Raw genomic sequence first — 27,865 nt, forward strand, 5'->3', positions numbered from 1 at the left:
CAGACATGGCAGAGGGTGATTGCCCGGAACCAACGGAATCAGAGTCATCCTTTGCATGCTTGTGTTTTTTCCGCACCGCGTGAAGATTGGGGGGCACTTTCACCCGACGGCGTATCTGATGCACACCAGATTCAAGAGCAGGTGGAGTGGGGGGTTCGAGATCAGGCACGTCAACCAAGGCATCCGAAGGATTAGCAGGGCGAGAGGAATCAGAAGAAGGAGCCAGCAAGGGGAAAACTGCATCAGGAACATCGGCACCGGCATCAGAAGGTGTAGGTATTGGAAGTGTAGGAGGTGGAGAGATAGGTTTGGAATCCGCTGAAGCGGAGCGCGCAGTTCTAGAAGCGATTTTCCGACAAACAGCTGTCTGCACCGAAGTGTCGTCAACATGTTGTGATGCCTGTGTCGGGGGAGATGTCAACACCACCTCGACCGAATGTTGGGGCTCTTGCGCCGACGGCGTGGCAGCATGTTTGACGTCATCAGGCAAAGCAGGAGACACAGTGGGAACAGAATCCAAAACAAGCATGGGAGATTCCGGAATTCTCTCGTCAGATTCGCAAACCGGCTGCGAAACAGCAGTTTCGTCATCAGTGCTACCGGTATCACTAGCACGACGACGTTTGTTATTGGAAACAGACGGGATCGGTGTAGAAGCAGCCGATACATCTGGGCGAGTGGGTAACGGGGGAAAACCTGCATCAGAGGAGGGTGTCATCCGTTGTGAAGAATCTACTGCAGGAGGCTGACAGGAAACAGTGGAGGAAGCTGCTGGCACAAGATCGGCAACCGTTAATTTGCGGCGTTGTGCTAGCCCATTTTGAAGCACAAACACCCGCTTAGGGCAATTAGCACGAACATGACCATTTTCATTACATAGAAAACACGTACCAACTTGCCCCCTCATAAGTAAGATGAACACGATAACCACATACAACCAGATGGGACGGTATATTCGACTTAATATGCATTTCAACCGATCTGACACCATTATAACATTGCAGCTTATGTTGTGCAGACCAACGTTCATTTCGAATTGACCGAACGGTACCACAACCAAGCAAAGCTTCCTTGAGATAACTGTTTTCAACTTCAGGGGGTAAATTATAAACCCGAACTGTGGTATACGTAATTTCCGCATTTGAAACAGTAACACTGCTAACAGAACCATCTCTATGACGGAACGACACTTGCTCACCATGTTTAAGTAAAATCTTATCTAGCAAAACCGGGTTCAACAATTTCACAAAAAAGCAGTAAGGTTCTGTGTCAAAATACGCCGTATGTACCTGGTCCGATGTAATGCCAATCGTATCCACAATCCATTCGTGAATTTCCAAAGCAGTTGGTTGACAATTCCTGGTCGCCTTGTTAAACTGAAAACTGAGAGTACACTTCCGCGGAAACAACCGGGAAGCCATAACACTTAATTGATGCGGCAAAAGCAGCTAAACAACACAAGACACAACATAAACACTAAGGCGACGAAACAACGAAGAAAAGAAGATAAAGAAACGTCACACACAGAAAGTAAATACTCACAACCCGAGGGAAACGGCGGATCGAATACACAGCACGTCCGATCGCTGTCGCGTCACAAGCGGAACTGCCGTTTCGCCACGGAGTCGACGCTGCTTAGGTCTTGTCATGAATAGGTTCCTCGAACACTTACTGTACCGTTCAAACCTAAGAAATAATGACAGTAGGATCCACGAGACACTCGTCCCAGATGTACTTGCTCTGGCGGGGGTGTACCTCAGTGGTAGAGTGTCTGCTTCGCATGCAGGAAGTCCTTGCTTCAAATCCCAGCTCCTCCAATTTTTGTTTCTCCGTGCAGCAGTACATGAAAACTTTTGCCTATCACCATATTCTACAAAATTCAGTGTACAAGATTCTTCCCCCAAGCAAGTGGATTTCGTACAGTTCGACCTCATGGCGGGAGGACGATGACCTGCAAGACCCTGGGCTGCGATCCCCCCCATTGAAATGTTGCTCCAAAGCTTTCGGTATGGCGTGCAGGGTGCATCTCAAACATGTATTTGCAACTCACCGCGACAATCGTCATTTGTTTTTTTCGAGATACTGAAAAATGAAGGGGGCACCCGGGATTCAACCGGGGACCTCTCGATCTGCAGTCGAATGCTCTACGACTGAGCTATACCCCCTTTCACGATCTTTCTGTTCCCATAACTTAAGGAAAAATATTATACTCTGCCTGGCTAAAGACGTCTAATCGAGCAAAATATTGCGTAATCATTATCTCTCAGTTATATATTAGCGTTAAACGATATAAATATCAAAAATACTAGACACTTCGCGCCTGGAGAAAGTGCGAGTCGGCGCCTTCACCTTAATGTCAGAACGCGAAAATTGCACTAGTAGCTTTTTTCAAGCAAGTTCTGTTCTTCCGTTCTCCGTAATCGTTTGGTATCTGATTAAACTGACATACTCGCCTATGGCTTTCGTAAACGAAAATTTCATTGTGACCCCGACGTGATTTGAACACGCAACCTTCTGATCTGGAGTCAGACGCGCTACCGTTCCTCGAACACTTACTGTACCGTTCAAACCTAAGAAATAATTACAGTAGAATCCACGAGACACTCGTCCCAGATGTACTTGCTCTGGCGGGGGTGTAACTTAGTGGCAGTCAGCCGGCAGCGGCCGTGGCGGTCGGACGCAGGTTGTTTACGCTCTCGCCTGTGGCGGTCGCGTGCTGTTTGGTAAGTGTGCGCTTTGTTGCGTTGTTGCAGTGTGGAGTGATGATTTGCAATCGATTATAATGGATCAACGTATACGGAAAGACACATTGAAATTGGGTTTTGACCCGCACTATGCCCGACCGAAGTCCTTTGAAGTTCAGTTATTTATTAGAGACGTTATGAAAATCACTATTGATGGTATGGTTGGCATTCACCTTTCTATCGTCAGCAGTACGGTCTACCTCAAATTGTTGCGACCCGAGAAATGCGAGCAGGTCATTCAATCTTGTGGAGGAGTTTTAAAGTTCAACCATTCTGACAGCAATGTTGGTGAAGTCAGAGTTTCGCTTGCCGGTCTTGGAGTGAGAACTGTTCGAATATTTGAATTACCCTTTGAAATATCCGCTGACCAAATTAATGCCAAATTGAGGGAATATGGAACGGTCATCAGCAATACGGCAGAAAAGTGGTCGAATATGCACATTTTCCCGGTGTTAAACTGTGTCCGGCAGGTGAAGATTGATATGTTGAAGCACATTCCGTCCTACATCACTGTGTGTGGCTACAGAGCCATAGTGATTTATGATGGGCAGCCGACAACCTGTGCGGGATGTGGTTCGACCGAACATATCCGTGCTCAATGTGTCCAACGGCGCGTGGCGCAAATACCGGCCGGTGAGCGTGAGCAGCAGGGCCCGACGTCTACGTTGCCTATATCTTACGTCGCCGCCGCCCGGGCTAACGTCACCTCGGATCCTAGTTACGATATTTCACTAGAGAGTCTGCGCGAAGTGCAGGAAGGCGTCACGCCGATGGATACGAACGACGTACCAACTGTTCCTTCTTCACACACCTCGAAGGGGGGCAATACTCACTCGGAGCAGGGGCACCAACCGGACACCGAAAGTATTCCGGCGGGCGTTCCGGTTCGAGACGACAAGTCCGACGTGGACCGGGTGGAGTCGAACGAGCTGGCTGGCCACCAGCCCCCGCGGTCTCCCAAATCACAGAAGAAACGCCGGCTAGCACATCAAGGGGCAGAAGCAAAGGCGCCAATATTGCGTGGAAAAGCGAACCACGTACGACAGAAACTGACTGAAGTGACTGAACCACCGTCATCAGCAACCAGCAAAACGACAAAAAAATCCCGGACGGACGATTCGGACACTGATCACGGACGATTACCCTCAGGAGACCCTGCGATGACAGATACCATGGATCCGAACCCTGTGTCTGACGTATCCAAGCTATCGGATTGCGGTATGCAAACAGACAGGTCCGTGTGTGATTGGTCGGATGACGTGGAAGAGGGCGGTCGGGAAGACGATTTCGTAACGGATCGGCGACGTATAGATAGTCCGTTATCAGAAGCTCAAGCTGATGTGTCCCACCAGCAACAAACGGCTACCGCCGACGTCGGCGCAGTGGCTGATGACGTAGACTTCTTTTAGATGATGTTCGCCATTAACATCCATACTCGGCTTTTTGTCACCTAGATCTCTGTTCTCATGCCGTCCTTGCAAGCTTACCGAATTGCGACATTGAACATCAATAAGATCAGTAGCCCACTAAACTTAAAAAATCTTCAAGATTTTCTCTATGCCGCCGATATTGATATCATCATGCTGCAGGAAGTGACCAATATTAACCTTGACCGTATCACGGGCTACAATGCCGTCGTTAATCCTGGACATGGCACTGATCCAGGGACCGCGATCTTGGCTAAGGAAGGGATAGTGATGTCACATATCGAGCGCCTGGCGTCTGGCAGAGGTATAACGATCACTGTCAATACTACTAGATTTATCAATCTCTACGCCCCATCCGGCTCTGGGAGACGACGACAAAGAGCAGAGTTTTTTAAAGATGACATTGTGCCACTTTTTACACCACCTTCAGAACAACTTATATTCGCTGGTGACTTTAACTGTGTCCTCAGTCCCAAAGACCAGACGCCGAACTTCAATCCGTCCGCCGAGCTTCGCACTCTCATTGACGAGTTGAATTTAATAGACACGTGGGAGCTTAGACACGGTGACAGGCCCGGATTCACTTACGTTACTGGCCACTCAGCTAGCCGCATCGATAGAATCTACGCATTATCAAATATGAGGGAACAAGTTTTGCAGGCTGAGCTATGGCCGACTGTCTTCACAGATCATGTGGCATATATATGTACCGTCGATTTAGCCAAACAAGGGACGTACAGGGCAAGGGGACCCTGGAAACTAAATGTAGCGTGTTTACCAGAACCCGGGTGTCACACAGTCTTCCGCAATACGTGGGCAGACTGCGAACGAAAGTTTCCCGCGTACGATTCTGCCATTACGTGGTGGGTAAAATGTGCGAAACCCGCCTTAACAAAAGCGATGAAGAATTATTCCCGAGATCGATGTGCCTGGCAGAAGCAAACCCTGGAATTTTACTTTCAGTGTTTAAGAGATTTATATCGAGAAGATGCAACAGTAATAGCAAATCGTATGCATATTAAAAGAATACAGGCTACGATTCTAACCCTCAAACGGAAGCAATTGGAAGGCTGTAAAGTCAGGACGCGTCTGCAAAACGCTGTACAGGACGAAACGACATCAATGTACCATGTTATTCGCGAACAGAAAAGGGGGCGCAGAAAGATATTGACAGAACTGCACACTGCAGATGGTCGACTCTTAAACCAACAGCGCGACATACGAGACGAGATTTACAAACATTTCACAGCACAGTTCACGGAACACCCAGTGGATATGGCGGCGCAGCAAGTCCTTCTGGCACGCCGTTTTGCGACATTGAGCACGGCAGAAGCAGACGGCCTCGCTGCAGTCATAACTGAAGATGAAGTAGAGGACGCCATTCGAGGGAGCCCACAGAATAAATCGCCTGGCCCCGACGGATTACCGGCTGAGTTTTTTATCGAACCTTTCGTCACCATTTAGTTCCAAAGCTGACCATGGTCTGTAATGATATCTTAAATGCTGGAAGTGATATCTTAAGGGAATTCTGTGAGGGCATAGTGGTATTGGTACCCAAAACCCCAGCGGGAAAGACAGTCGACAATCTCCGACCGCTTACATTACTTAATGCCGATTATAAGATATTCGCGCGGGTCATGATGCAGCGATTCAGTACGGTACTTAGTACTGTCACGGGGGCCTACCAGACGAGCGTTGGGAACACTAGAAACATACAGCAGACGTTAAGTGCATATAGAGATATCATAGCCACAGCCGCCGCTTGCGACATGCGATGCGCTCTCGTCTCGTTAGATTTTGAGAAAGCATTCGATAAAATCAGTCACTCATATCTTCTGTGCGCGATGGCAGCAATGAATTTTCCACGGAAAGTTATTGACACTGTTACACTCCTGCTGCGAAACGGTACGTCCAAGATCTGTCTCAACGGACAACTCAGTAAACCTATTAACATCGCTCGGTCGGTACGACAAGGTTGCCCGATGTCAATGGCTTTGTTTGCAGTTGCTCTTGAACCCTTACTGTTCTCCCTGGCGCAAGACCTTCCGGGAATACGCATACATGGCCAGAAGATCGTATGCCAGGCATTTGCGGATGACGTCAGTTTCGTGGTGACGAAAGATGAAGATTTGTAACGCGCGTTTCAGCTGATATCCACTTATGCAGCCGCATCAGGAGCGAAAGTCAACTGTAAAAAGTCTGGCATTATGGAACTTGGTAGAGAACTCGAACTTGGCAATAGCCAATCACTAAAAAGAATGACAACATTTCAATGTCTCGGCATTGAATACACGCGCACCATCCGCTGCACGTCTGCTCTTAATTATCGAAAATTATTGGCACAAATTCGGGCCGGCATACGGCAACATCATTAGCGAAACCTCAACGCTATACAAAGAGTGCTTTTTGTCAATACTTACATTGTTTCTAAAGTGAATTATGTCGCACAAATCCTACCAATACCAAAGGTCATCGCACAACGAATGCTTGCAGCGCTCGGACACTTTGTCAGTAGGGGACACATTTTCAAAGTCCCATTTGCAACCTTGACGCTCCCCTTGGGAAAGAGCGGCCTAAATCTGACTGATGTTTACCACAAAGCGAAAGCATTATATATCAGCAACATGTATAAACAATGGCAACGATCACCAAATTCCTTAACGGCCCACCTTCTCAATGAAATTGCACCTGCCAGCATGACGCCTCCGGTAAACGTAAGTCACATCCCGACTGCATTTTGTCACTTTAGTACTTTTTTAACTCGAATACAGCTATATTCAAAGCCACATACCTGAGAATGATCTTTACAGGGTCAAAGCATTTTACAGCTGCCTGACGGACAGTAAGCCGCGCAACAGAATAGAAGTGAAGTATAGAGACTGCAACTGGGCCAAGATCTGGGAAAACATTCATGACGCACACTTACCATCGCAGGTGCGGTCTACATGGTACATGGCGGTCAATAGGATCATACCGACAAATTCAAAACTACACATGATCCACTTGGCAGACACTCCGAATTGCGTTCACTGTACTCTACTAGATACCATCGAACATCGCTTTCTATGCGACAATGTGAAGGACATCTGGCTTCTCTTTGCACGGAAGCTCTCAAGTATGCTGCGTACTGCACCTAGGATGATTACTCCAGCTGGACTCCTCACTCCTGATGCTGTTCCATACCCCCCGGCAAAACGACGAGCAGTCAATTGGCTTCAAGGTCAGACAGTGTATTATATATTATCGGCGCCAGAAAAAAATAAAGAAGACTATTGGCTATACCTAATCACTCAACACCAGAAACTTCAACGAATCGACAAATATAGAGAAAAGTATGCTTTCTTTCTCCTCCGGACGTTGACGTAGAGAGATATTCCTCCAGGGCGCCGTAGCAGTCCGAAAACTCTGATGGATGGCCCTTTCACGACTATGATAGTCGCAGTTAGGATTCGGATTGCGGCGATCGAACGGCCACGAATATGCAACGGCCCAACCCGACAGTGGTGACGCTTTGGGGGATGATGCCTCTCCTGTCGAGAGCACTGCGAGGCTGTTCTACGAGATCCCCGTCGAATTTTGTAGATCTAATATTCAAATTATAAACAATTCGTTTCTTGTTTATTTAATTAGTAAGATTCGTTTATTGAAAAGAAGACGTATTTATGTTATGTTTGACCATCTCCTGTCAGAGGAAGAGAAGAGTTGTTCCTTGTTGCTGTGGAAGACTCCAGCATCACCAAGTTTATTTTCATACATTCAGTCTCCCTCGGAAAGTGATGAGTTTTCTACCATTCCTGCAGAAGATTTCATTTGCTTCATTTTCCACATCACATATAGTGGTAAACCAAATAACCACATGGGTACTGAAGAGAATCCATTTGTTTCACGAATAATTTTTTATTTCAACGGAGATTTTTGCTAATGGCGGGGAAGCCCAGCCGATGAAGGCACTTTTGGCGAGCGTGAGGGCGGGCTAGTAGGGGCGGATGGAGGCCCGAAAATAAAAATAAGAAAAAAAAAGTGGCTAGGATACCCGGCTCTCACCAGGGAGGCCCGGGTTCGATTCCCGGTACCGGAACTGCGCGTTTTTGTTGCGCCTCTTATGCGACTTGTCTCGACTGACGCTACGCTGACGCGTGCAGAAAGCTACGTTAAGTATGACTCGCGGCAACACCTGACGGCGAGAGAGATGCGGCGTCTATCCACTTGTTATCGAGCCACATACCGGTACCTGTAGTCAAGAGGCTTGGAGGACTGCAAGACATTGCCACAGAGGTGAATGCAGCTAACCACTATAGTTAGTGTCCTGACAGCGCAGGCACGTTCATTTGCTCGTAAACATGTGATGGAGACCGTGTCTGACACTGCTCTGGCGTAGACCTTGGCCTAGGCTTTGCTGGCTATCGCCACTTGCATTACAGCCAGCTGCTTTCGTGGGTCCTCCGTGGCCATGGCCGAGGAAAAAAAAAAAGAAAAAAAAAAGTGGTAGAGTGTCTGCTTCGCATGCAGAAATTCCTGGGTTCAAATCCCAGCTCCTCCAATTTTTGTTTCTCCGTGCAGCAGTACATGAAAACTTTTGCCTATCACCATATTCTACAAAATTCAGTGTACAAGATTCTTCCCCCAAGCAAGTGGATTTCGTACAGTTCGACCTCATGGCGGGAGGACGATGACCTGCAAGACCCTGGGCTGCGATCCCCCCCATTGAAATGTTGCTCCAAAGCCTTCGGTATGGCGTGCAGGGTGCATCTCAAACATGTATTTGCAACTCACCGCGACAATCGTCATTTGTTTTTTTCGAGATACTGAAAAATGAAGGGGGCACCCGGGATTGAACCGGGGACCTCTCGATCTGCAGTTTGTTTGCCATAGGCCTCCTGGGTGAGAGCTAGGCATCCTAGCTCCCTTTTTTTTTTTTTTTTTAATTTTATAAATTACAACATCAAAATGAAGAAGATGCCCCTCCTGGGCCAAAATCATATGGTTCCCTTCCGGAACGCATGTCCGCTGGGGACAGTAGGGAGATAGACTTTCCGACCTTCCGGACGCTAGGCCGTCTTCTGGATGCTAATTTATAACCGGTGAATTCGGAGAGGGTTTTTTTGTTATTTTTTTTAATTTATTTTTTGTTTTATCGATGCATGGATTCTTTGTGTATCGTTACACAATTGTTACCTGTGTAGATACCATCATCTCCATACAGCGATATATAGACTAACTGCTCATGCCTATCGTCAACGGTTCGCCAGAAAGTCTGCAAACACCTTCATAAGAAAATGGGCATAATGTTTGCGGTATGTCTGTGTTCGCTTCAGTATCGAGTGTTGGTTCTCCAAGAATGATCTGTACTCGCCTACGTCATGCTCCGACGTGCTGAATAGGTAGTACACAGTTATCCCCATTAACCAATGTACTGCGTGTCTCTTCGTTCGCGGGTACGGGTGATCATCAGGGCAGAGTAGGGACATCATTGAAATGGCGTGCGGCGCCGTGCGTTGGATGAAAGCCAATAGGCGACAAAGCAGTTGCCACACGTCCTTTGCAGCCCCGCAAACTAGCCGGTGGAGGTCCGTATCTTGCAGTTGGCACGTCGGACACAGCGGCGATGCCGCGAGATGAATCTGGTTCAGACGTGACTGCGTCGGGTATTTACGATTCACGTAATAGTACCATGTGGCCCGCGCCGCCGTCGGCAAGTTAGGGGGGTGGATATTGCACCAGACCGCAGTCCAGTCGTACCGAGGATATTTGCTTTCGACCACATTCCGTCGCTGTCGCAACATGAGGGTGCCGTACACACTGCGGACTGCGGGCAGGTCGTCAATGCGCAGCATCTTCCGCAGGTAACTGTAGTCCAGCAGAAAAGTCCGGCAGTGGCACAAGGCCGTTGGGATGTGGTGAATATCGATCGGCGGGTCCAGGTTGGGGGGCACGATTTCCGTCAGGAGGAAGGAGATCAGACGGTTATGGTCGCGTTTCCAATGCCATAGCGTCAGTCGCACGAACAACGCCAAGGCCTTGACGTAGACATTGATGAGTCCGAGGCCGCCAGCTGTCAGCGGGAGAGTGAGCGTCGCGTGACTTACTTTAAAGAGATGGCCGTGGTTCACGTAATGGCCGAAGACTGCCTGGAGTCTGTCCGGTGTCGCCCGCGGCATGGGAAATATTCGCGCTAAATATATTAACTTCGACACCAGGTAGGCGTTAACGAATTCGACCTTTTGCAGCGCATCGAGGGACCGTAAGGTGTGTAGTCGGATACTGGCGCGGATGTTGTGCAAGAGGCGTTTGTAGTTGAGAGCGATCGTGCGGCGCATATTCTTAGTGTACGTTACTCCCAAACATTTCATCTCTGTAAGCACCTTAATGCGGGTTTCTGGTTGCGCGGGTAACCCGCGTCCAATGTGCATAATTCCCGATTTCCGCCTGTTGAGCTGTGCACCAGCCGCTTTGCCGTATCTCTCAATCAGAGCTATTGCCATGTCAACCTCTGCGCTCGAACGTACTAAGATGACGACATCATCCGCGTAAGCCCGGTACACAAATTTATCATCTCGCACAGTTACGCCCCGTAGCGTTGTGTGGAGTTGAACCAACAGCGGCTCAATCGCGAGGGCAAACAAGATCATGGAGAGGGGACACCCCTGTCTGACAGAGCAGTGTATCTGTACGGGTCCTGCTAAAAGTCCGTTTACTAATATCATTGACTCTGATCCATGAAGAAGCCGCAAGACAGACGCAATGAGCCGTTGTGGAACACTCATCGCCGTCATTGTTTCGCGGAGAAAGTCATGGCCGACTGCATCAAAGGCTTTTTCTAAGTCGACAGCAAGCATGGCACCTTTCATTCTACACGCATCTGCGATGGCTATCAGATCACGGTAGTCACATAACGCCATATGAATAGCGCGATTGTCACCGACTCCAGTCTGGTCTTTTCCCGTTAACAGTGTAAGGGCCGGTCGGAAGCGAAGGGCCAGGAGTCGTGCAAAGAGTTTGTAATCACTGTTAAGCAGTGTTATCGGCCGGAATTGATGCACAGAGTATCCGGAAGATGTCTTTGGGACTGGAATGATTAGTCCCTGCGTAAATTCGAGATGGACTGCCACATCAGGATTGAGTAGCTCCTGGCACAACTGTCTCAACATCGGCGTTAGGATACTTTGAAATTCTCTGTAGAATTCTATAGGCAGTCCATCGGGCCCAGGGGATTTATTCTTGCGACCCTTTGCCAAGGCCGTCGCCACTTCCTCTTCCGCCACATCTTCCTGCAGTGCATCAACAGTGGCGCGATCGAGTCGGCGCGGCAGGGCCGTGAGTATGTCATTAAGTGCCTCTCGATCTGGTGTCTTCTGCGAGTACAGACTGGCATAGTACTCCACGAACCCTTTTTTGATCTCGGCCTGTGTGGTTAACCGCCGGCCGTCCACCGTCCGAAGTGCCGTGATGTGTTTCCGTGTATACTGCTGCTTCTCCCCTACCACGTGGTGCAATGAGGATCGTTCGTGCGCGACCTCATATCCCTTTCGTGCTCGAATGACGGTGCCATCCATCTTGTGGCGCATGAGATGCAACAGTTTGGCTTTGACGCGGTTGATTTCCACAAGACTAACCGGTCGTTGTGCGGGACGGTTGTACATGTCACGGAGAACACTAAAGTAAAATTCCACCGTGTCATTGTACCATTGCATCCTCTCGCGGGAGTAGTTCATTAGTGTCCTCCTCAAGGCAGGTTTGGCGCAATGTAGCCACCAGAGGAGCACCGACTGATAGGCGTGTGTGCGACGTAAGCAGTTCGTCCAGGTGTCGGTGACTTGTACACGGCAATCACGATCCTGCAGAACAGCGACATTCAATTTCCACAATCCTCTGCCGCGATAGGTTGCCTGGCGCGCCAGAGTGATGGTGCAGATATATGCCAAATGATCTGAAAAGATCGTCGGCCAGAGTTCCGACTGCTGAAGACTGAGACGAAGCCCGCGCGACGTATATATGCGGTCCAGGCGGCTCGCTGACGTAGCCGTAAAGTTCGTGAACCCCGGCGCGTCTCCATGAAGGCAGGTCCATGTGTCCAGCAAGGCCATGTCACGTATAATGGCAGAGAGCTCCGGGCATGTGTTGTAGTTCGGCGTCTGGTCGCGGGGTGACAGCACGCAGTTGAAGTCACCTCCGAAAACGACGTGATCATACCTGCCCGCGAACAGGGGCATTATGTCAGTCCTATAGAATTCCGAGCGGGCGCCTCTATTACTTGAGCCAGATGGAGCGTAGACATTAATAATGCGGACGCCAGCGAGCGTAAGCGCTGTACCTCTCGCCGAAGGTAGAAAAGCGACGTCTGTATCTTCGAGACCCTCTTTGGTTAAGATGGCAGTGCCCAGTTCGTGTGCGGTACCAGGATGGACATGAGCGGTATATCTGCGCAAGGACTGGAGATTCGACTCCCTGACCTCCTGTAACAGGGCGATATCGACTTCCGCCGCTCGTAATATGTCACTGAGAAGCTGCAGTGTACGAGCACTGCTGATTTTATTAATGTTGATTGTCGCTATGCGATACGCCTGTTGAGGGTTCATTGGACACAACTCCGCGGCACCTTCTGCTTTTAGGTTCGCTGTCCTTTCTCCGAGCCGTCGACCGGCTCACTTGATCCTGGTCGGAATGCGTTACCCATGGTACCATGGGTGTCGTCCACGGCCAGTTGTTTGTCCGTCGTTCCGGAATCCTGAGCGTCAATCTCAACATCATCAGCCCAATTTACTTCATTATGCACAGGGGCGGGGCAGTGCAAGTTCGGAAGGTTGCGATCCGGCTCATCACATGATTCAAGGGGTCGCGTCGTACTCACATCCATGGGGGTCGCACTGCAGGCGTCAACGCCACAGTGACCAGGGGGGCTGGCCTCTCGCTGCGTAGGGGCCTGGTCTGTTGCAGAACTCGTCGCCGGAGTGCCGCGCTGCGTTTGTGCAATCCGTGTGGCTTTTTCACGATATGGGCGAGCTGCTTCGCCGGCATCTGGGGGCGCGATACGTTGTTTCTTGCGCTTCTTTTGTTGGTGCCGAGAAGTATGGGCTTCCTCCGCGTCTGAAGGTTGACACTGTCCCACACTAGGTGTTTCGGAGTCCACTCCCGTCTCGGGCGTAACGTCAGAGACCACGTCCATCACTTCCGTCCGCGGAGGGTCCACATGCGCGGAGACATCCGGACTGGGGGCGTCTGAAGCCGGCCGCACAGATTGGTCTACCACCGGGGCATCCTGCAGCATGGCCGGCTCCTGTGATGCAGCGGGAGGTTCGGTAAGAGCGGGGAATGGCACCGCAGCTCCTCGCGCAGCCGCGACATAGGTAAGTGGCATAGCTAGGGACCGCTGCGGATCGAGGTTCTCGCCCACAGGCAATTGTGCAATTCGTCGTTGTAGACACTCCGATCGTACGTGACCTTCTTTTCCACAACCAGAGCATGTACGAGGTTGTCCATCATACATGACGATCGCTCTGCAGCCACAAATGTATACGTAGGAGGGGATATGTTTCTGAAGGTCGATTCTCACTTGACGGACACCATTAAGAACAGGGTACAGCTCAAAGCTCAACCACTTCTCCTCTGTATGGGCGAGGACCGTCCCATAATGTTGCAGGGCCGAAGTTACTTGGTGGGCAGTCACCTCAAATGGTAATTCAAAGACACGTACCGTTCTGATTCCAATGCCCGCTGGTTCCACAAGGACTGTCCCTACATTGCATCGGAGTGAAGGAACCTATAAGAGCCTCCCGAAGTCCGAATCAGTCGGTCACAGCAATCGTCATTGATAAGTTTCACATAGACAACACTTGCCACTATCGAAAGATGAATACCAAATAGTTCGTTTGGATCTAATTTCACTACCTCTCTCAAAAAACGTTCAACTTCAAGCGCTTTTGGTCGGGCATAGCGGTTCTCGAACGTGAACTTTATGTCGACTTTCGTAAAGAATGAGCCATGTCAACGTTGTCTGTGTGCGATGAACGCTGCGCCGCTAGCACAACAAGCACCTCCTCCGCTAAGCTGCTGGACGCGGCGAGGACGTAAACAGAACGTCCGCGCCGCACGGCTTCTCAAGCCCGACTGACGACTGAGCTATACCCCCTTTCACGATCTTTCTGTTCCCATAACTTAAGGAAAAATATTATACTCTGCCTGGCTAAAGACGTCTAATCAAGCAAAATATTGCGTAATCATTATCTCTCAGTTATATATTAGCGTTAAACGATATAAATAACAAAAATACTAGACACTTCGCGCCTGGAGAAAGTGCGAGTCGGCGCCTTCACCTTAATGTCAGAACGCGAAAATTGCACTAGCAGCTTTCTTTCAAGCAAGTTCTGTTCGTCCGTTCTCCGTAATCGTTTGGTATCTGATTAAACTGACATACTCGCCTATGGCTTTCGTAAACGAAAATTTCATTGTGACCCCGACGTGATTTGAACACGCAACCTTCTGATCTGGAGTCAGACGCGCTACCGTTGCGCCACGGAGACGACGCTGCTTGGGTCATGTCATGAATAGGTTCCTCGAACACTTACTGTACCGTTCAAACCTAAGAAATAATGACAGTAGGATCCACGAGACACTCGTCCCAGATGTACTTGCTCTGGCGGGGGTGTAACTCAGTGGTAGAGTGTCTGCTTCGCATGCAGAAAGTCCTGGGTTAAAGTCCCAGCTCCTCCAATTTTTGTTTCTCCGTGCAGCAGTACCTGTAAACTTTTGCCTATCACCATATTCTACAAAATTCAATGTACAAGATTCTTCCCCCAAGCAAGTGGATTTCGTACAGTTCGACCTCATGGCGGGAGGACGATGACCTGCAAGACCCTGGGCTGCGATCCCCCCCATTGAAATGATGCTCCAAAGCCTTCGGTATGGCGTGCAGGGTGCATCTCAAACATGTATTTGCAACTCACCGCGACAATCGTCATTTGTTTTTTTCGAGATACTGAAAAATGAAGGGGGCACCCGTGATTGAACCGGGGACCTCTCGATCTGCAGTCGAATGCTCTACGACTTTTTTTTTTTTACGCAATCGTTGTTTACAATGCACGCACATTTATGGCTCTCAGGTACGTGATACATCTCAAATCTAGCGTCCCGATGCTTCCAGAGTCAGCTGCTACGAAATAAAGGTATGCCCCAGGTGAGGCTCGAACTCACAACCCCGGCATTGCTCACGGCTACTGCATTATAAGTACCGTGCGCTAACCAATTGCGCCACTTTTTATTTTTATTTTTATTTTTTTTCTATTTTTTTGTGGGCCTCCCATCTCCCCTTCTAGCCCTTCCATTCGCTCTCCTTCATGCGCCTTCTTCGGCGAGCTTCATTGCTAAAATGCAAACGAAATACTCCTTCGCACGTAAGGGAATCCATACCAAACGTGGTGAGAAAAGTAAATGTCTCCATCCAAATGAACTTAGTCTGTAACGTTGGATGGTTGTTCAAAATGACTGAAAATGATCTGGTGAAAATTGTGGATAAAGAAAGAAAAATTAATGGGAAAACTGAGAAACGTGGGCTTCTTAAGGACACACACAATACAAGACACTGATCTCAGATTTACCCCTAGACCAACGAGCCCTATGACACGGCGAATGCCAAATATTCCGGTCCCTCGATGTCGTCCAGGGTGCCCTGGAAGTCTCGTGTAGGCTGGCGGGATGTGGGCGGCGCGAATTCCCGCGGTCGGCGGCCTTCCTGGGATATTTTTTTTTTTTTTTTTTTTTTTTAGCGTAGGCATAGAATACAAGGCCTTTTCAGGGTTCTGCGAAGGCCTTCACGGCTACCGTAGCGGCCCTGGGGCCCACGAAGTCCCCTTCGTACTTCGCCCTTAGCAGCAATCCCCTACTTTGGCATCGCAAACTTTGATATTTTATCCGCGATTCGTCATGGCGTACTTCATCCGATGCCTTGTTTGTCAAATAATATTTTTAGCATGTTACCATACAATGTCTTGTTGTGTCGTTGTCCACATATTTTATAATATTCCATTAATACATGTTGCTCATAGTCCAGTACGTCGGGCAGGCCGAGGTAATTAATGACATAATTGACATAGTTCCCCAGTAGCCATAGGGTAACATTATTCTTCTGAATAGGGAAAGCAACGCTTTCGGGGTTGACGAGAATGTCGACAGTAAGGTGTCTGCCGTCGTTCCTATTGATAAACGCCACCTGTTGGCGGACTCTGTCCCAAATGACCTGGTAGCCGTTGCATATGAGACGATGCCGGAGGGTGTCTGTCACATTACAACGTGGACACTGATTTGTGTCACTCAATCCCATAGACTGTAATCTTTCATTTGTGGCAACGGTATTATTGACAACCTTGTACCAGGCACCGCGCACATTGGTGGACAGTACTTTATTGTTTATATTCTTCCATATATTTTGCCAATTTCGGGTTGGATATTTTAATTCCATTCTGTTTCGGTTGTCCTTTGTAATAATGCAATCCATGATGAAACTACAGTTTCGTTTGGTCCTATCCGCGACAATGCAGTGCAGATAACTGAGTTCTAAATAGTAGAATCTGATGTGCTGCAATTTGTAAGATATTTTACTTATATTAATAGGTGGTTCCATACTCTCCAGCTTAAGGATTTGGAAAAGTTTCGATGATAAATTATTGTGGCGGTCTTCTAAAAGCTGAAGTGTACGCTTGATATAAAGAGCCGTAGTTTTGCGGCGGATATCGGTCAGTCCGAGGCCTCCTTCTCTCGGTTTTAAAGTTATAGTACTGGCCGCCACTTTAAATATCTCACCTCTCCAAACATACTTGCAGATGTAGCTCATGATGGTTTTGGATATCGCTTTAGGTATCGGCAGTATTTGACCTACATATACTGCTTTCGAAAGGACAGCGCAGTTGATTAATTGCACCCTTTGGATAATGTTCAAGTCTCTAAGTCGGTTCATTATTAAAGTACCTCGAATACTATGTAAGACCTTCTTCCAGTTGAATGTCGTTGTTTGCAGGGGGCATCGGTAGAATCTCACACCTAACGCAGTGTGATGGTCTACAGACCTGGCCCATTCGAGGGCAGTGTTCCTGAAGCCATGAAGATTTAGAAAGGAGCTTTTCATATCGTTGATTTGCGCTCCCGTTGCGAAGCAGTAAAGGCGAACAATCTCTCTCAGTCTTACAACGTCGTCATTGCTTCTGACGATGACTCCGACGTCGTCGGCGTAATAGTTGGTAGCGTTACTGACCCCTGAAATTGAGATGCCTTCTAATTCCTTGTTTAATCGTTTCAGCAAAGGTTCTAGTGCAACCACAAATAGCATCATTGATAAAGGACTTCCCTGCGGGACACCATTTGCTATTTCGACATCTTGAGTATAGTGTCCATTTATTAAAATTTTGGTTTTCATGCCTTGCAATAGATTTTTTAAGACAATTAAAAATTTGTCGTTAAAACCTATATGCATCTGAGTGGTAAATAAATATTCATGGTTTACCCTATCAAAGGCTTTAGAAAAGTCGATAAAAACGAGGCCAGCCTTCGTCAATGTCGTTGAGAAGATACTGATTATGTCCCTGTATTCGCAGACTGTTTTAAAAATATTCCGACCCGGGAGACACGTTTGATGGGGACCAATTACGGTATCTAACACCGGTCGGAGTCTGTTTTTTACTACCCTGGCAATAATCTTATAATCAGAGTTCATTAAGGATATCGGTCTCATTTTGTTGAGCTGTTTGACATCCGAATTGTTTCCCTTAGGAAGTAAGACAGTGACACACTCTTTCATTTCGTCAGGTATGTGCCCTCCACGCAAGATTTCGTTGACGACTTGTGTGAATTTATTCCTTATAATATGCCAATATTGGGAATAAAATTCTACGGGTGAACCGTCGGGCCCAGGTGATTTTTTAACAGGTGAGCTTTTAATTACTTCGAAAATGTCTTCAGACAGGATTTCAACAGTGAGGCTCCTGTTGTGTTCTGCAGTTACTAGTTGTTCCATATCACAGTTTCGGAGCAATTCCCGTCCATGATCTGGGTGATACTGGTGAGCACTGTACAATTGATTATAATACCTACGAGCCTCGTTTAAAATATCTTTTTGTTGAGTTAAAAGACTTTGATCTTCAGAGAGCAATGACTGAATAAAATTTCTTCGACGATTTTTTTCGTGCTGGAGTAGATGATAGAGTGAAGCGTGTTCTTCTTCCACTGTGGTTTGAACTCGTGATTTTATTGTCATTCCTTCCAGCTGTTTGCGTTTTAGACTAAGAAGTTCGGCCTTGACCTGTTTGATACCCGTTCTGACAGCCGCGGACATGGGCATATCATAAAGTTCACGCAGACAAGTATAATAGAATTCGACAGTGCGCCGAGACCAAAGTGCCCTTTCCCTACTGTAAGAAATTAGAGTAGATCTAAGTTTCGTTTTGGCGCATAAAGTCCACCAATCTATCGTTGACCGGTATTTGTGGCTTTGTCGGAGTGAAAGTTGCCAAGAAGCTTCTAACTGCTCAGTTAGGGCGTTATCTCGAAGCATGGCGATATTCAATTTCCAAAAAGGACGGCCCCAGTATGTCTTCTGTTTAGGAAGTCCAATGCTGCACCTTAGTGCTAGATGGTCGGAAAAGAAAGTTGGTATTCGTTCGACGCCACTGATTTTGCTGGCTAAATTTGAACTTACGTATATGCGGTCGCTCCGACTTTGCGCTTTAGTGCTAAAATATGTGTACTGGACAGACACGGGGTATTTGACCTCCCAAGCGTCCTGCCATTTCATTGTTTTCACAAGACCATCTAGTTCTGGGGAGAAATTGAAATTTGGCGTTTGGTCTTTCCTGTGTAGGACACAATTCCAGTCACCTCCGACTATTACATCAACGGGGTTTTCCTTTAGTAAAAACACTAGATCATTTTTAAAAAAATTGGCTCTTTCTGTTCGACCACTGCTTCCCGAAGGTACATAAACATTTATAATCGTAACACCGAAAATCTTAAAACTGATTCCCCGCCCCGATTCCAACATGGTTACATCTGTTATTGCAATACCTTCCTTGACCAGGACAGCAGTGCCGCAAGCGCCTTCTGAGGCGACATTGAGAATTGCAGTAAATCCCGGAACATACAAATTTGAAAAACACACTTCTTGACAAAGCGCAATATCGGTATCGGACTGATATATGAAGTCCCGGAGGGCAGCTATTTTAGTTGCACTCTGGATCTTGTTAATATTAACAGTCATAACGTGATACGTTTGATCCATAAGCAAGAGCTGTTATTGGTTACTGGACTTTCCGGCGATTAGGCACATGTAGTCCGAATTCACATGTCATTCGTGGGCGCAAAGTGTAGTCGTGAGCTTGAGAGGTTGCGGTTAACATGCCATACCATCGTTCGCAGATACATGTGGCAGTGTTGTCTCCGTATCGTCTGCCCAGTCAAAACGACTATTGTGGGGAGATTCTCTACGTTGGGAAGTAGGTACGTCCTGATGGTCTGAAAATTCGAGGCCTGGTGCTCCTTCGTCCCGGGCACCGTCCTCAGGTGATGGCCGTAGATGCGATGTTATGCTTTCGACCTCAGGTTCCCTCCGGCCATGGTCTTCGATCGTTGTCTGTTCCTGAATGCTCCTCAATCTATCCCGCAGAGCCGGGGCTAAGCTTTCAGCAGCCTGGTGTGCTAACCGCTTTTTGCGACGTTTCCTAGCTTTCCGAGGCGATCTTGACCGCTCTGGAGACGAATCGGGGGACTTTTCGGACGAATGCGGAGACGAAGTCGGCGATGCAAGCCGGTCTTGTGTCCTAGTCGAAGATCCAACCTGCTTTTTCCACCAGGCGTGGAAGAAAGTACTACCGCAGGTAGACTCGCCTCTGTCGCAGGGGGCCTGTCAGCCGCGCTGTGGGAAGCAGAACCGTAGTCATTGACTCCTTGTGTCAGTTTCATGATCGAGTGATCTATGATCATGTCTTGCCCAACAACAGTCTGAACTGGATCGTCCGTTGCCGCTACTTTCGTGGTGGTCTCGTCCTGTCGTGCGAAATCAGGCGGTTGCAGGGAGGGATCCACACTAACCGCAGAAGGTTCTGCTCGCGAGCTACGAGGAGGCTCGGCACAGTCGGAAGGTACAGGTACCTGACTTTCACTGGTGGTACACTGGGGCGCTGTAAGGTTAGTCATAGCTACGGATCTACCACTGTCTATGTGGCTGTTAACACTCTCGGGATGCTCGCATTGGTCCCCCAGTTCGAAAGATGTCTGCCGAGCTGATCGCAAAGGTGACGTGGCAGCAGCGTACGTCATCTGCAGGTGAACTACAGGCCCTGCACCTTCGGATTCTACACTTGGTAATTGAGGAACCCTCCGTCTACTGCACTCAGCACGCACGTGCTCTGTCGAGTTACAAATGGCACAGGTACGAGGCTGTCCATCGTAAATGATCAACGCACGGTATCCTCCAATATTTACAAAGGAAGGAATGTGCTTGAGAAGTTCCATCTTAACCTGGCGAACGCCATTCAAAACGGGAAACATGTGTGGTTCTGACCAATATTCCGCAACATTGGAAATTACTCTGCCATACGCCCCGAGAACTCGATTGAGTTCGACTACAGGCATTTCAAAAGGAAGCTCAAATACTCTTACTGTTCGTATTCCCATCCCAGCATAGGATACTACGACATCGCTAACTGAGCCGTCTAAGTGATTAAACTTAATAATACCTCCACATTGTTCAACAAGTGCGACACATTTAGCAGGATCTGCCAATTTCACATATGCCGAGTTAGTCACAAACGATAAATGAACTCCAACTAAATCATCTTTAGTAATGCCAACTTTTTCTGTGAGCCACAATTTGATTTCAAAAGCTTTCGGCCGTACGAAATTTCTATCGAAAGCGAATTTAATCGTGTCTTTCCTCATTTTCATCAAACCGATACACAAGTAAGTGAAGTAATGCGCTTGCGAGCCGGCCTACCTGGCTCGCAGGAAAACAGCCTAGTTGACACGAAACGTCCGCAGCGGCCGCCACACGTCCGTCTCGCGCCGAAGACGAGGCGCGAATGCTGCGACTGAGCTATACCCCCTTTCACGACCTTTCTGTTCCCATAACTTAAGGAACAATATTATACTCTGCCTGGCTAAAGACGTCTAATCAAGCAAAATATTGCGTAATCATTATCTCTCAGTTATATATTAGCATTAAACGATATAAATATCAAAAATACTAGACACTTCGCGCCTGGAGAAAGTGCGAGTCGGCGCCTTCACCATAATGTCAGAACGCGAAAATTAAAATAGTAGCTTTTTTCAAGCAAGTTCTGTTCGTCCGTTCTCCGTAATCGTTTGGTATCTGATTAAACTGACATACTCGCCTATGGCTTTCGTAAACGAAAATTTCATTGTGACCCCGACGTGATTTGAACACGCAACCTTTTGATCTGGAGTCTTTTTTTTTTAACCACTTTTTTTTTCTTTTTCTTTTTCTTTTTTTTTTTTCCTAGTCCTGAACCGATTGATCCTTCATTTTAGACAAAAAATTTAGTTCATGTTGAGGCATTAGCAATTAAAGCTGATAGCTTGTAGCGTGTGCGGTATTTATTTAGTAGATATATATTATTCCCACTGCTTCTTGACAACAAAAAACATGCCTCTTTGTAACAGAAAAGTAATCATGAAGCAATTGATGCTGATTGTGTATTTTTGGTTGCTCATGTTCTAGTTCTTTTTTTGTTGTATTAGTTTGTTTGTTTTATTTTCACTTGTTTTTTTCTTGTAAGGGAAGAAACTTCATTGGATGCAAAAAATATGTGTTATGGTAAGGCACTATTGCCATAGCCTTATTGTCGTCTTGATAGGTATAATAATAATAAAAAAAAAGGAGAAAAATCCTCTTCCATTAAAAGAAATGAGACTTCCATGTTAGTAATAAAATCGTAAAAAAAAAACTTATCTGTACCCTACGATGGTGATTTTTTGTTGTTTCTTGTTCTTAATTTTTTTTCTTTTTTTTTTTCTTTTTAACGTTTTTTTGTTTTTTTTCGGCTTCTGCTGTGGAACGAACAAAATAGCCTTCTGAGTTAGCAGAGTATAATTGATGGTTATATGAAGCTGGAAAATTGTAATTTTTTTTTCCTGGTTTTTAGAAAACAAGCGTCCATTCGCTTAAAGAAATGATTTGTGTTTATCTCAGCCGCATGTCAACCAATGCCCAGTCGCTCAAAAACGATTTTTAGCATATTGCCGTAGTTCTTCTTGTGATCTTTATATTTCAGGGCTCTATAAAAAGCAAACTTCAAGTTCACGTAAAACTCAATGGAATTGTCAGATCCCAGGTGATTAATTACGTAGTTCACATAGTGTCCCATTAACCAGTGGACGGAGTTGTTTTTTGCTGCGGGAAAATAGCGAGTCTGAGGCCTGAGGAATGTCACAGGGGGAAAATTTTCTACCGAAGACCTCGTAAGAAATGCAAGTTGTTCTCTAATCCAATTACAGATTTGTAGATTCCCACCGCACGTTAATCTGTGCACTAATGTATCGATCAGTTTGCATTTGAGACATAGATTCGTTTCGCTAATGCCGATTGCATGTAGCCTTTCATTAGTGCTGATGGTCCCATTCACTGTTTTATACCATGTTGATTTGACGTCGGATGGAAGACCACGCATATGAATATTTTCCCATATGGCGTCCCAATCAAAATGTGGGTATTTGCTTTCTAATTTGTTTCTCCCCTCCATTTTCCTTCGATGACACAGAATATCGCGGGCCGTGATCCGTCGTGAGTTGATTATGGCATTGCCAAGATAGCTGAGTTCCACGAAATATACTCGAACGTGCTGGAGCCGGTTATTTATTTTCTGCACATTCACCGGTGGCTGTAGACTTACAGGCCTGACAACTTCAAATAATTTAGTTGTAATGCTGTCAGCGTGGTCGCTAAGGATAGTGGCGGTCCTTTTTATAAAAAGTGCAGACGCCTTATTTCTAATGTCAACTAAACCTAAACCTCCTTTCCTGGGATCTAAGGTCGCTGTTGTTGCAGCTACTCGGAATATTTCACCTCTCCACAGATAACTGGCAATGGTAGACATTATCTGTTTTCCAATCATTTTTGGTAATGGGAAGATCTGCGCTGTAAAGTAACCTTTGGAGAGGAGGCAGTTGTTAATGAAAAGTACCCTCTGAAACTGGTTCATATTACGGGAAAGGTTTTCTCTTGTTATTCCAAGAAGTTGTCCTGACGTATTTCTCCAATTGATAGCTGCCATTTTCAATGGACAAGGCGCCAGCGTTATTCCCAGTGCTTTGCACTGGGTGACTTTTGTCGCCCAGGCTAATGGGGTGTGTTGAAAACCCCGTAGGTTTAAAAGTTTGCTTTTGTTTGCGTTGACACTCGCTCCGGAGACGCTACAGTACTTCTTAATTAGTACGTCCAATTTCGAAATGTCTTCGGCATTACGCACTACGACTCCGACATCATCGGCATAGGCGTTTATAACAGTTCGGTGAGCAGATAATGTGAGGCCAGTCAGGGTGACATGAACACTGCGGAGAAAAGGCTCTAAAGACAGCACGAAGAGGAGCATTGAGAGGGGGCTGCCTTGAGGCACGCCACGCCTGATCTGGATCTGCTTTGTCCTCTGGCTGTTGACTGAGATACAAGCGCTGATTCCTGTTGCAATATTTCTAATCACACTTAGGACGCGCTCATTAAAACCTATTTTCTTCAGTGTGGCATTCAGGAATCTATGATCCACACGATCAAAAGCTTTCTGGAAGTCAATAAACATGATAGCACATTTGATATTGGTCACAGCAGTGATTGCAATTACATCTCTATATTCAGCTATGCTTTTAAAAATACTCCTATTAGGAACACATGACTGGTATGGGCTTACTATCTTTGTAGCGAGCTGTGAGAGTCTGTTGTTTATAATTCTGCCAATGATTTTATAATCAGAGTTTAACAGAGAGATAGGACGAAAGTTATTAAGGTTTGTTTTTGCAGTAGTTTTTGGGATGAGTACTATTGTACTCTCTTTAAAAACAGAAGGTATCTGTTTTCCCTGAAGTACCTCGTTTGTGATTCGGGTAAACATGTCACCAATCAAAGGCCAGTATCGTATATAAAATTCAACAGGCAAACCATCCGGTCCCGGTGATTTCTTCAAAGGAGACTTGCAGATGGTTCTGTAGATTTCTTCGTTAGGACACTCGACGAGAAGGTTTTCGTTTTCCTCATCCGACACCTGAGGAGCTATGGAACTAAGGTAATCATCGAAGGACTCTTCACATACAGGACTGACTGAGTATAGGTCTTCGTAATACTTGTGCACTGCATTGACGATGTCTCTCTGAGTCGTGAGTGTCTCGCCATTTTCAGACTGAAGTCCATCGATGAAGGTGCGTCTCCTATTTCTTTCGTGCCTCAGTAGATGGTACAAGGAAGCATGTTCATCCTCCACGACTGTTTTAGCCTTTGATTTTATTTTCAGACCCTCCATCTGCTGTCTTTTAATGCTGAGCAATTTGGCTTTGGTTCGCTTGATATCTACCAGACGGATGTTGGAAGTGTCTGCCTGCTCGTATAGATTTCGCAGCATGGTGTAATAAAATTCTATAGAATTTTTCAAGTCTTTCGATCGTTGTGCACCATAATGGATGAGAACTTTTCGCAGTTTAGGCTTTGCCTTGTTGCACCACCAGTCTAGTACTGAGACATGCCTGTTTACGGAGCGGAGGCACATCGCCCACGCTTCTGTCAAACTTTCCTCTAGTCCGTCTTCCTGCATCAGTGACATGTTAAGGTGCCATTGGCTTCTGAAACGACGAGTAGGTTGCGCAGTAAGGCTGACGGTAGCAAGCACGGCACTATGATCAGAAAAGTAGACAGGAGTCGTCTCCGCTTTAATGAAAGAGCTGACTAGACTTTGCGATATGTAGAGTCTGTCAATTCTACTTCGTGATTGAGGACCGATATATGTGAAAGCCACAAATGTGGGATACGTTATTTCCCAAGCATCTTTAAGCTGTAAAACAGTGACAAAACGCTTCAATTCATTGCAGTTATTAAAATTTAGAACCTGGTCTTTTTTATTGATCACACAATTAAAATCACCGCCGATTATAAGATCCGTTGGGTTTTTCCGCAATAAATATATGATCTCGTCTTTAAAGAACTGTGCTCTTGCCATTCTATTGGATGTGCCGGAAGGGGCATACAGATTGATAAGAGTAAAACCAAAGACTTTTATACCTATCGCTCTGCCGGATTCCAATCTTTCAATATCTGTGACAGGGATCCCCTCCCTGACTAAAATTGCTGTCCCTATGTTAGTGTCAAGCGAGACATTTGAAATAGACAAATATCCTGGCACTGTAAGGTTAGTGAGTACAACTTCTTGTAGGAAAACAATGTCCGTCCCTGACTCATATAGGTACTCTTTGAGCGCCGCAATTTTAGTCGTCGATGTAATCCTGTTAATATTGATAGTTGCAAAAGTATACGCCTGGGACATTTAGTTTACATAAAAATGTACATAAAGGAATAAAAAAAATTGTAAAATAATGATAAAAACAGGGAGCTGTGCCGCTTCTAGAAGGGATAAAATATTCCACTTCAACAAGCACCTGCAAGAATAATCTACAGAGAAATACCTATGAGTATGGAAAATACATGAACCACTGCGTTTGTTTCTTCCGAAAAATGACTAAGACAATAGGACAATCAGAACATAAAGTGGTTCAACGATATTTTTTCCCCTTTTGTTTTTTGTTTTGTTGAATGGTGATCCTCAGTTTGGTGGAGTATTCCTAAGTTCTCGGGGTTTAGTTTTGCAGAGGGGCTTTCCATCACTAATGGTACTTGAAGGTACATCCTTAGGTTTTTCCGTAATAATTTCATACAGGACATTCTTGGCCGTTGCGTCATCTTGTCCAGGTTGTTGTTTGCTTTGGTTACGGGAAGCTTTGAGATTAGGTTGCGGTTTCAGTCTACGTCTTTGGACATCGGGGTTCAACGCGCCGTCCTTCGCGTTGTCTATCTTCACCACCGTTGAGACCGAAGCTGCCTCAACAGTGTCCTGTTCATGACGTCCACTTCCTTGTCCTTCCGGCACTAACTCCAGTGCACTGACTGAATCGGTTGGTTGGGGGTCGGTGAGTTCGTGAATGCGGTTTTGCTCCGTCACCTCATGGGGCTCGGAGTGCGGCACGTCCATCGCCGCGACAACCGTTACTGCTTCGCCTCCGTGGTCGGTTGGTACCTGTGCGGCAGCCGACAGCGGTTGGGTTGTCTTAGCCGCTGTCGTCATTTCCATACATGTACTGTCTGTTTCCTCTAACACATCTGCGTCACACTGCTTCTGTTTGCGGGTGGAGGGGGAGTTGCGGGAGGACTCGCCGTCCGAGCCGTCATCAGTCGCCTCCAACGGTCGTTTCTTATTCTGAAGATCGCATTCGGGAACAGAAGGGTGACTTGTTATTACTTGCAGAGGTGGGAACTCTGTGTTAGTTACAGCGGGCATTGTAGAAGTACCTGCACCACTGTCATTAGCAGAAGGAGGAGAGTTGCTGCTTGGTAAGACGTCGCTAAGGGTCAATTTTTGACGCTGTGTTAGATTATTCCGGAGGACAAAAACACGGCGTGGACAATCTTGTCTGAAATGACCTGTCTCGTTACAAATATTACACGTACGCTCCTGTCCAGAATAAACAACATGTGCTTTATGACCTGCAACAGATATATGGGACGGAATATTGGCTTTCACCTCCATTTCGACGGACCTAATGCCATTATAACACTGTATCTTGTACAGCTTCGACCATCTTTCGTTATAGATGGATTTAACTTCCCCATATTTAGATAGAACGTCTTTGATCAACTGATTGTCAACTTCGATAGGAACGTTCAAAATCCTCACATTGGTGTACATGATATCAGCTTTTCGTACAGAAACATTACTTTTTGAACCATCTCGATGAACAAATTCAACAGAATTACCCCATTTTGCAATTAACTTATCGACAGTCACGGAGTTCAGAAATTTGACATAAACACAGTATTTTTCAGCATCTAACTGCGTGGTGTGAACAGAGTCAGAATTGATACAGATTACCTCTGTGAGCCAGTCATGGATCTCCAGTGCAGTGGGTTGGACCGGCCGGGTTTCCTTCTCGAACGAGAAGACTAACGTATTCTTCCTGACGGTGTCAGACATGATCTTCTGTGCCGACGAAATTCCGGTACAAACCGAAATCGCGACGAAGAACGAAACGGAGAATGGACAATAACACTTCAAAAACACTTATCAGGACCACCAAATGCAATAACACTACGAAAATGCACAGACAGCTGTACGTAAACACAAAACACCGGCGATTGCGCTAGCGTGTGCGGAGCAAGCAACAAGCACGTCCGACCGCGGCGACGGCTAAAGCCAGAATGTGCGAGTCGGCGCCTTCACCTTAATGTCAGAACGCGAAAATTGCACTAGTAGCTTTTTTCAAGCAAGTTCTGTTCGTCCGTTCTCCGTAATCGTTTGGTATCTGATTAAACTGACATACTCGACTATGGCTTTCGTAAACGAAAATTTCATTGTGACCCCGACATGATTTGAACACGCAACCTTCTGATCTGGAGTCAGACGCGCTACCGTTGCGCCACGGAGTCGACGCTGCTTAGGTCTTGTCATG

The 27,865-nt window shown here is 46.7% G+C and overlaps 1 protein-coding gene and 4 non-coding genes across 5 annotated transcripts in view; 1 reads left to right on the top strand and 4 right to left on the bottom strand.

The window, feature by feature from the left end:
- LOC126474709 (uncharacterized) overlaps positions 1–529 on the bottom strand; it is a 31,087-nt gene extending 30,558 nt beyond the window's left edge. The window contains exon 1 of the mRNA XM_050102186.1: positions 362–529. Coding sequence (XP_049958143.1) covers positions 362–529 — 168 coding nt within the window. The remainder of the gene's footprint in view (positions 1–361) is intronic.
- A 1,564-nt stretch (positions 530–2,093) lies between these two features.
- On the bottom strand, positions 2,094–2,165 carry Trnac-gca (transfer RNA cysteine (anticodon GCA)). The gene has a single exon. It is a non-coding gene; the product is annotated as a tRNA-Cys (tRNA).
- A 12,451-nt stretch (positions 2,166–14,616) lies between these two features.
- Positions 14,617–14,688, bottom strand: Trnaw-cca (transfer RNA tryptophan (anticodon CCA)). Its single transcript has one exon. It is a non-coding gene; the product is annotated as a tRNA-Trp (tRNA).
- Positions 14,689–14,806: 118 nt separating this feature from the next.
- Positions 14,807–14,878, top strand: Trnaa-cgc (transfer RNA alanine (anticodon CGC)). The gene has a single exon. It is a non-coding gene; the product is annotated as a tRNA-Ala (tRNA).
- Positions 14,879–27,770: 12,892 nt separating this feature from the next.
- Trnaw-cca (transfer RNA tryptophan (anticodon CCA)) lies at positions 27,771–27,842 on the bottom strand. The gene has a single exon. It is a non-coding gene; the product is annotated as a tRNA-Trp (tRNA).
- Between the last annotated feature and the right edge of the window lie 23 nt (positions 27,843–27,865).

Source organism: Schistocerca serialis, chromosome 4 (assembly GCF_023864345.2).
Source record: "Schistocerca serialis cubense isolate TAMUIC-IGC-003099 chromosome 4, iqSchSeri2.2, whole genome shotgun sequence".
Classification (NCBI taxonomy): Eukaryota; Metazoa; Arthropoda; class Insecta; order Orthoptera; family Acrididae; genus Schistocerca; species Schistocerca serialis.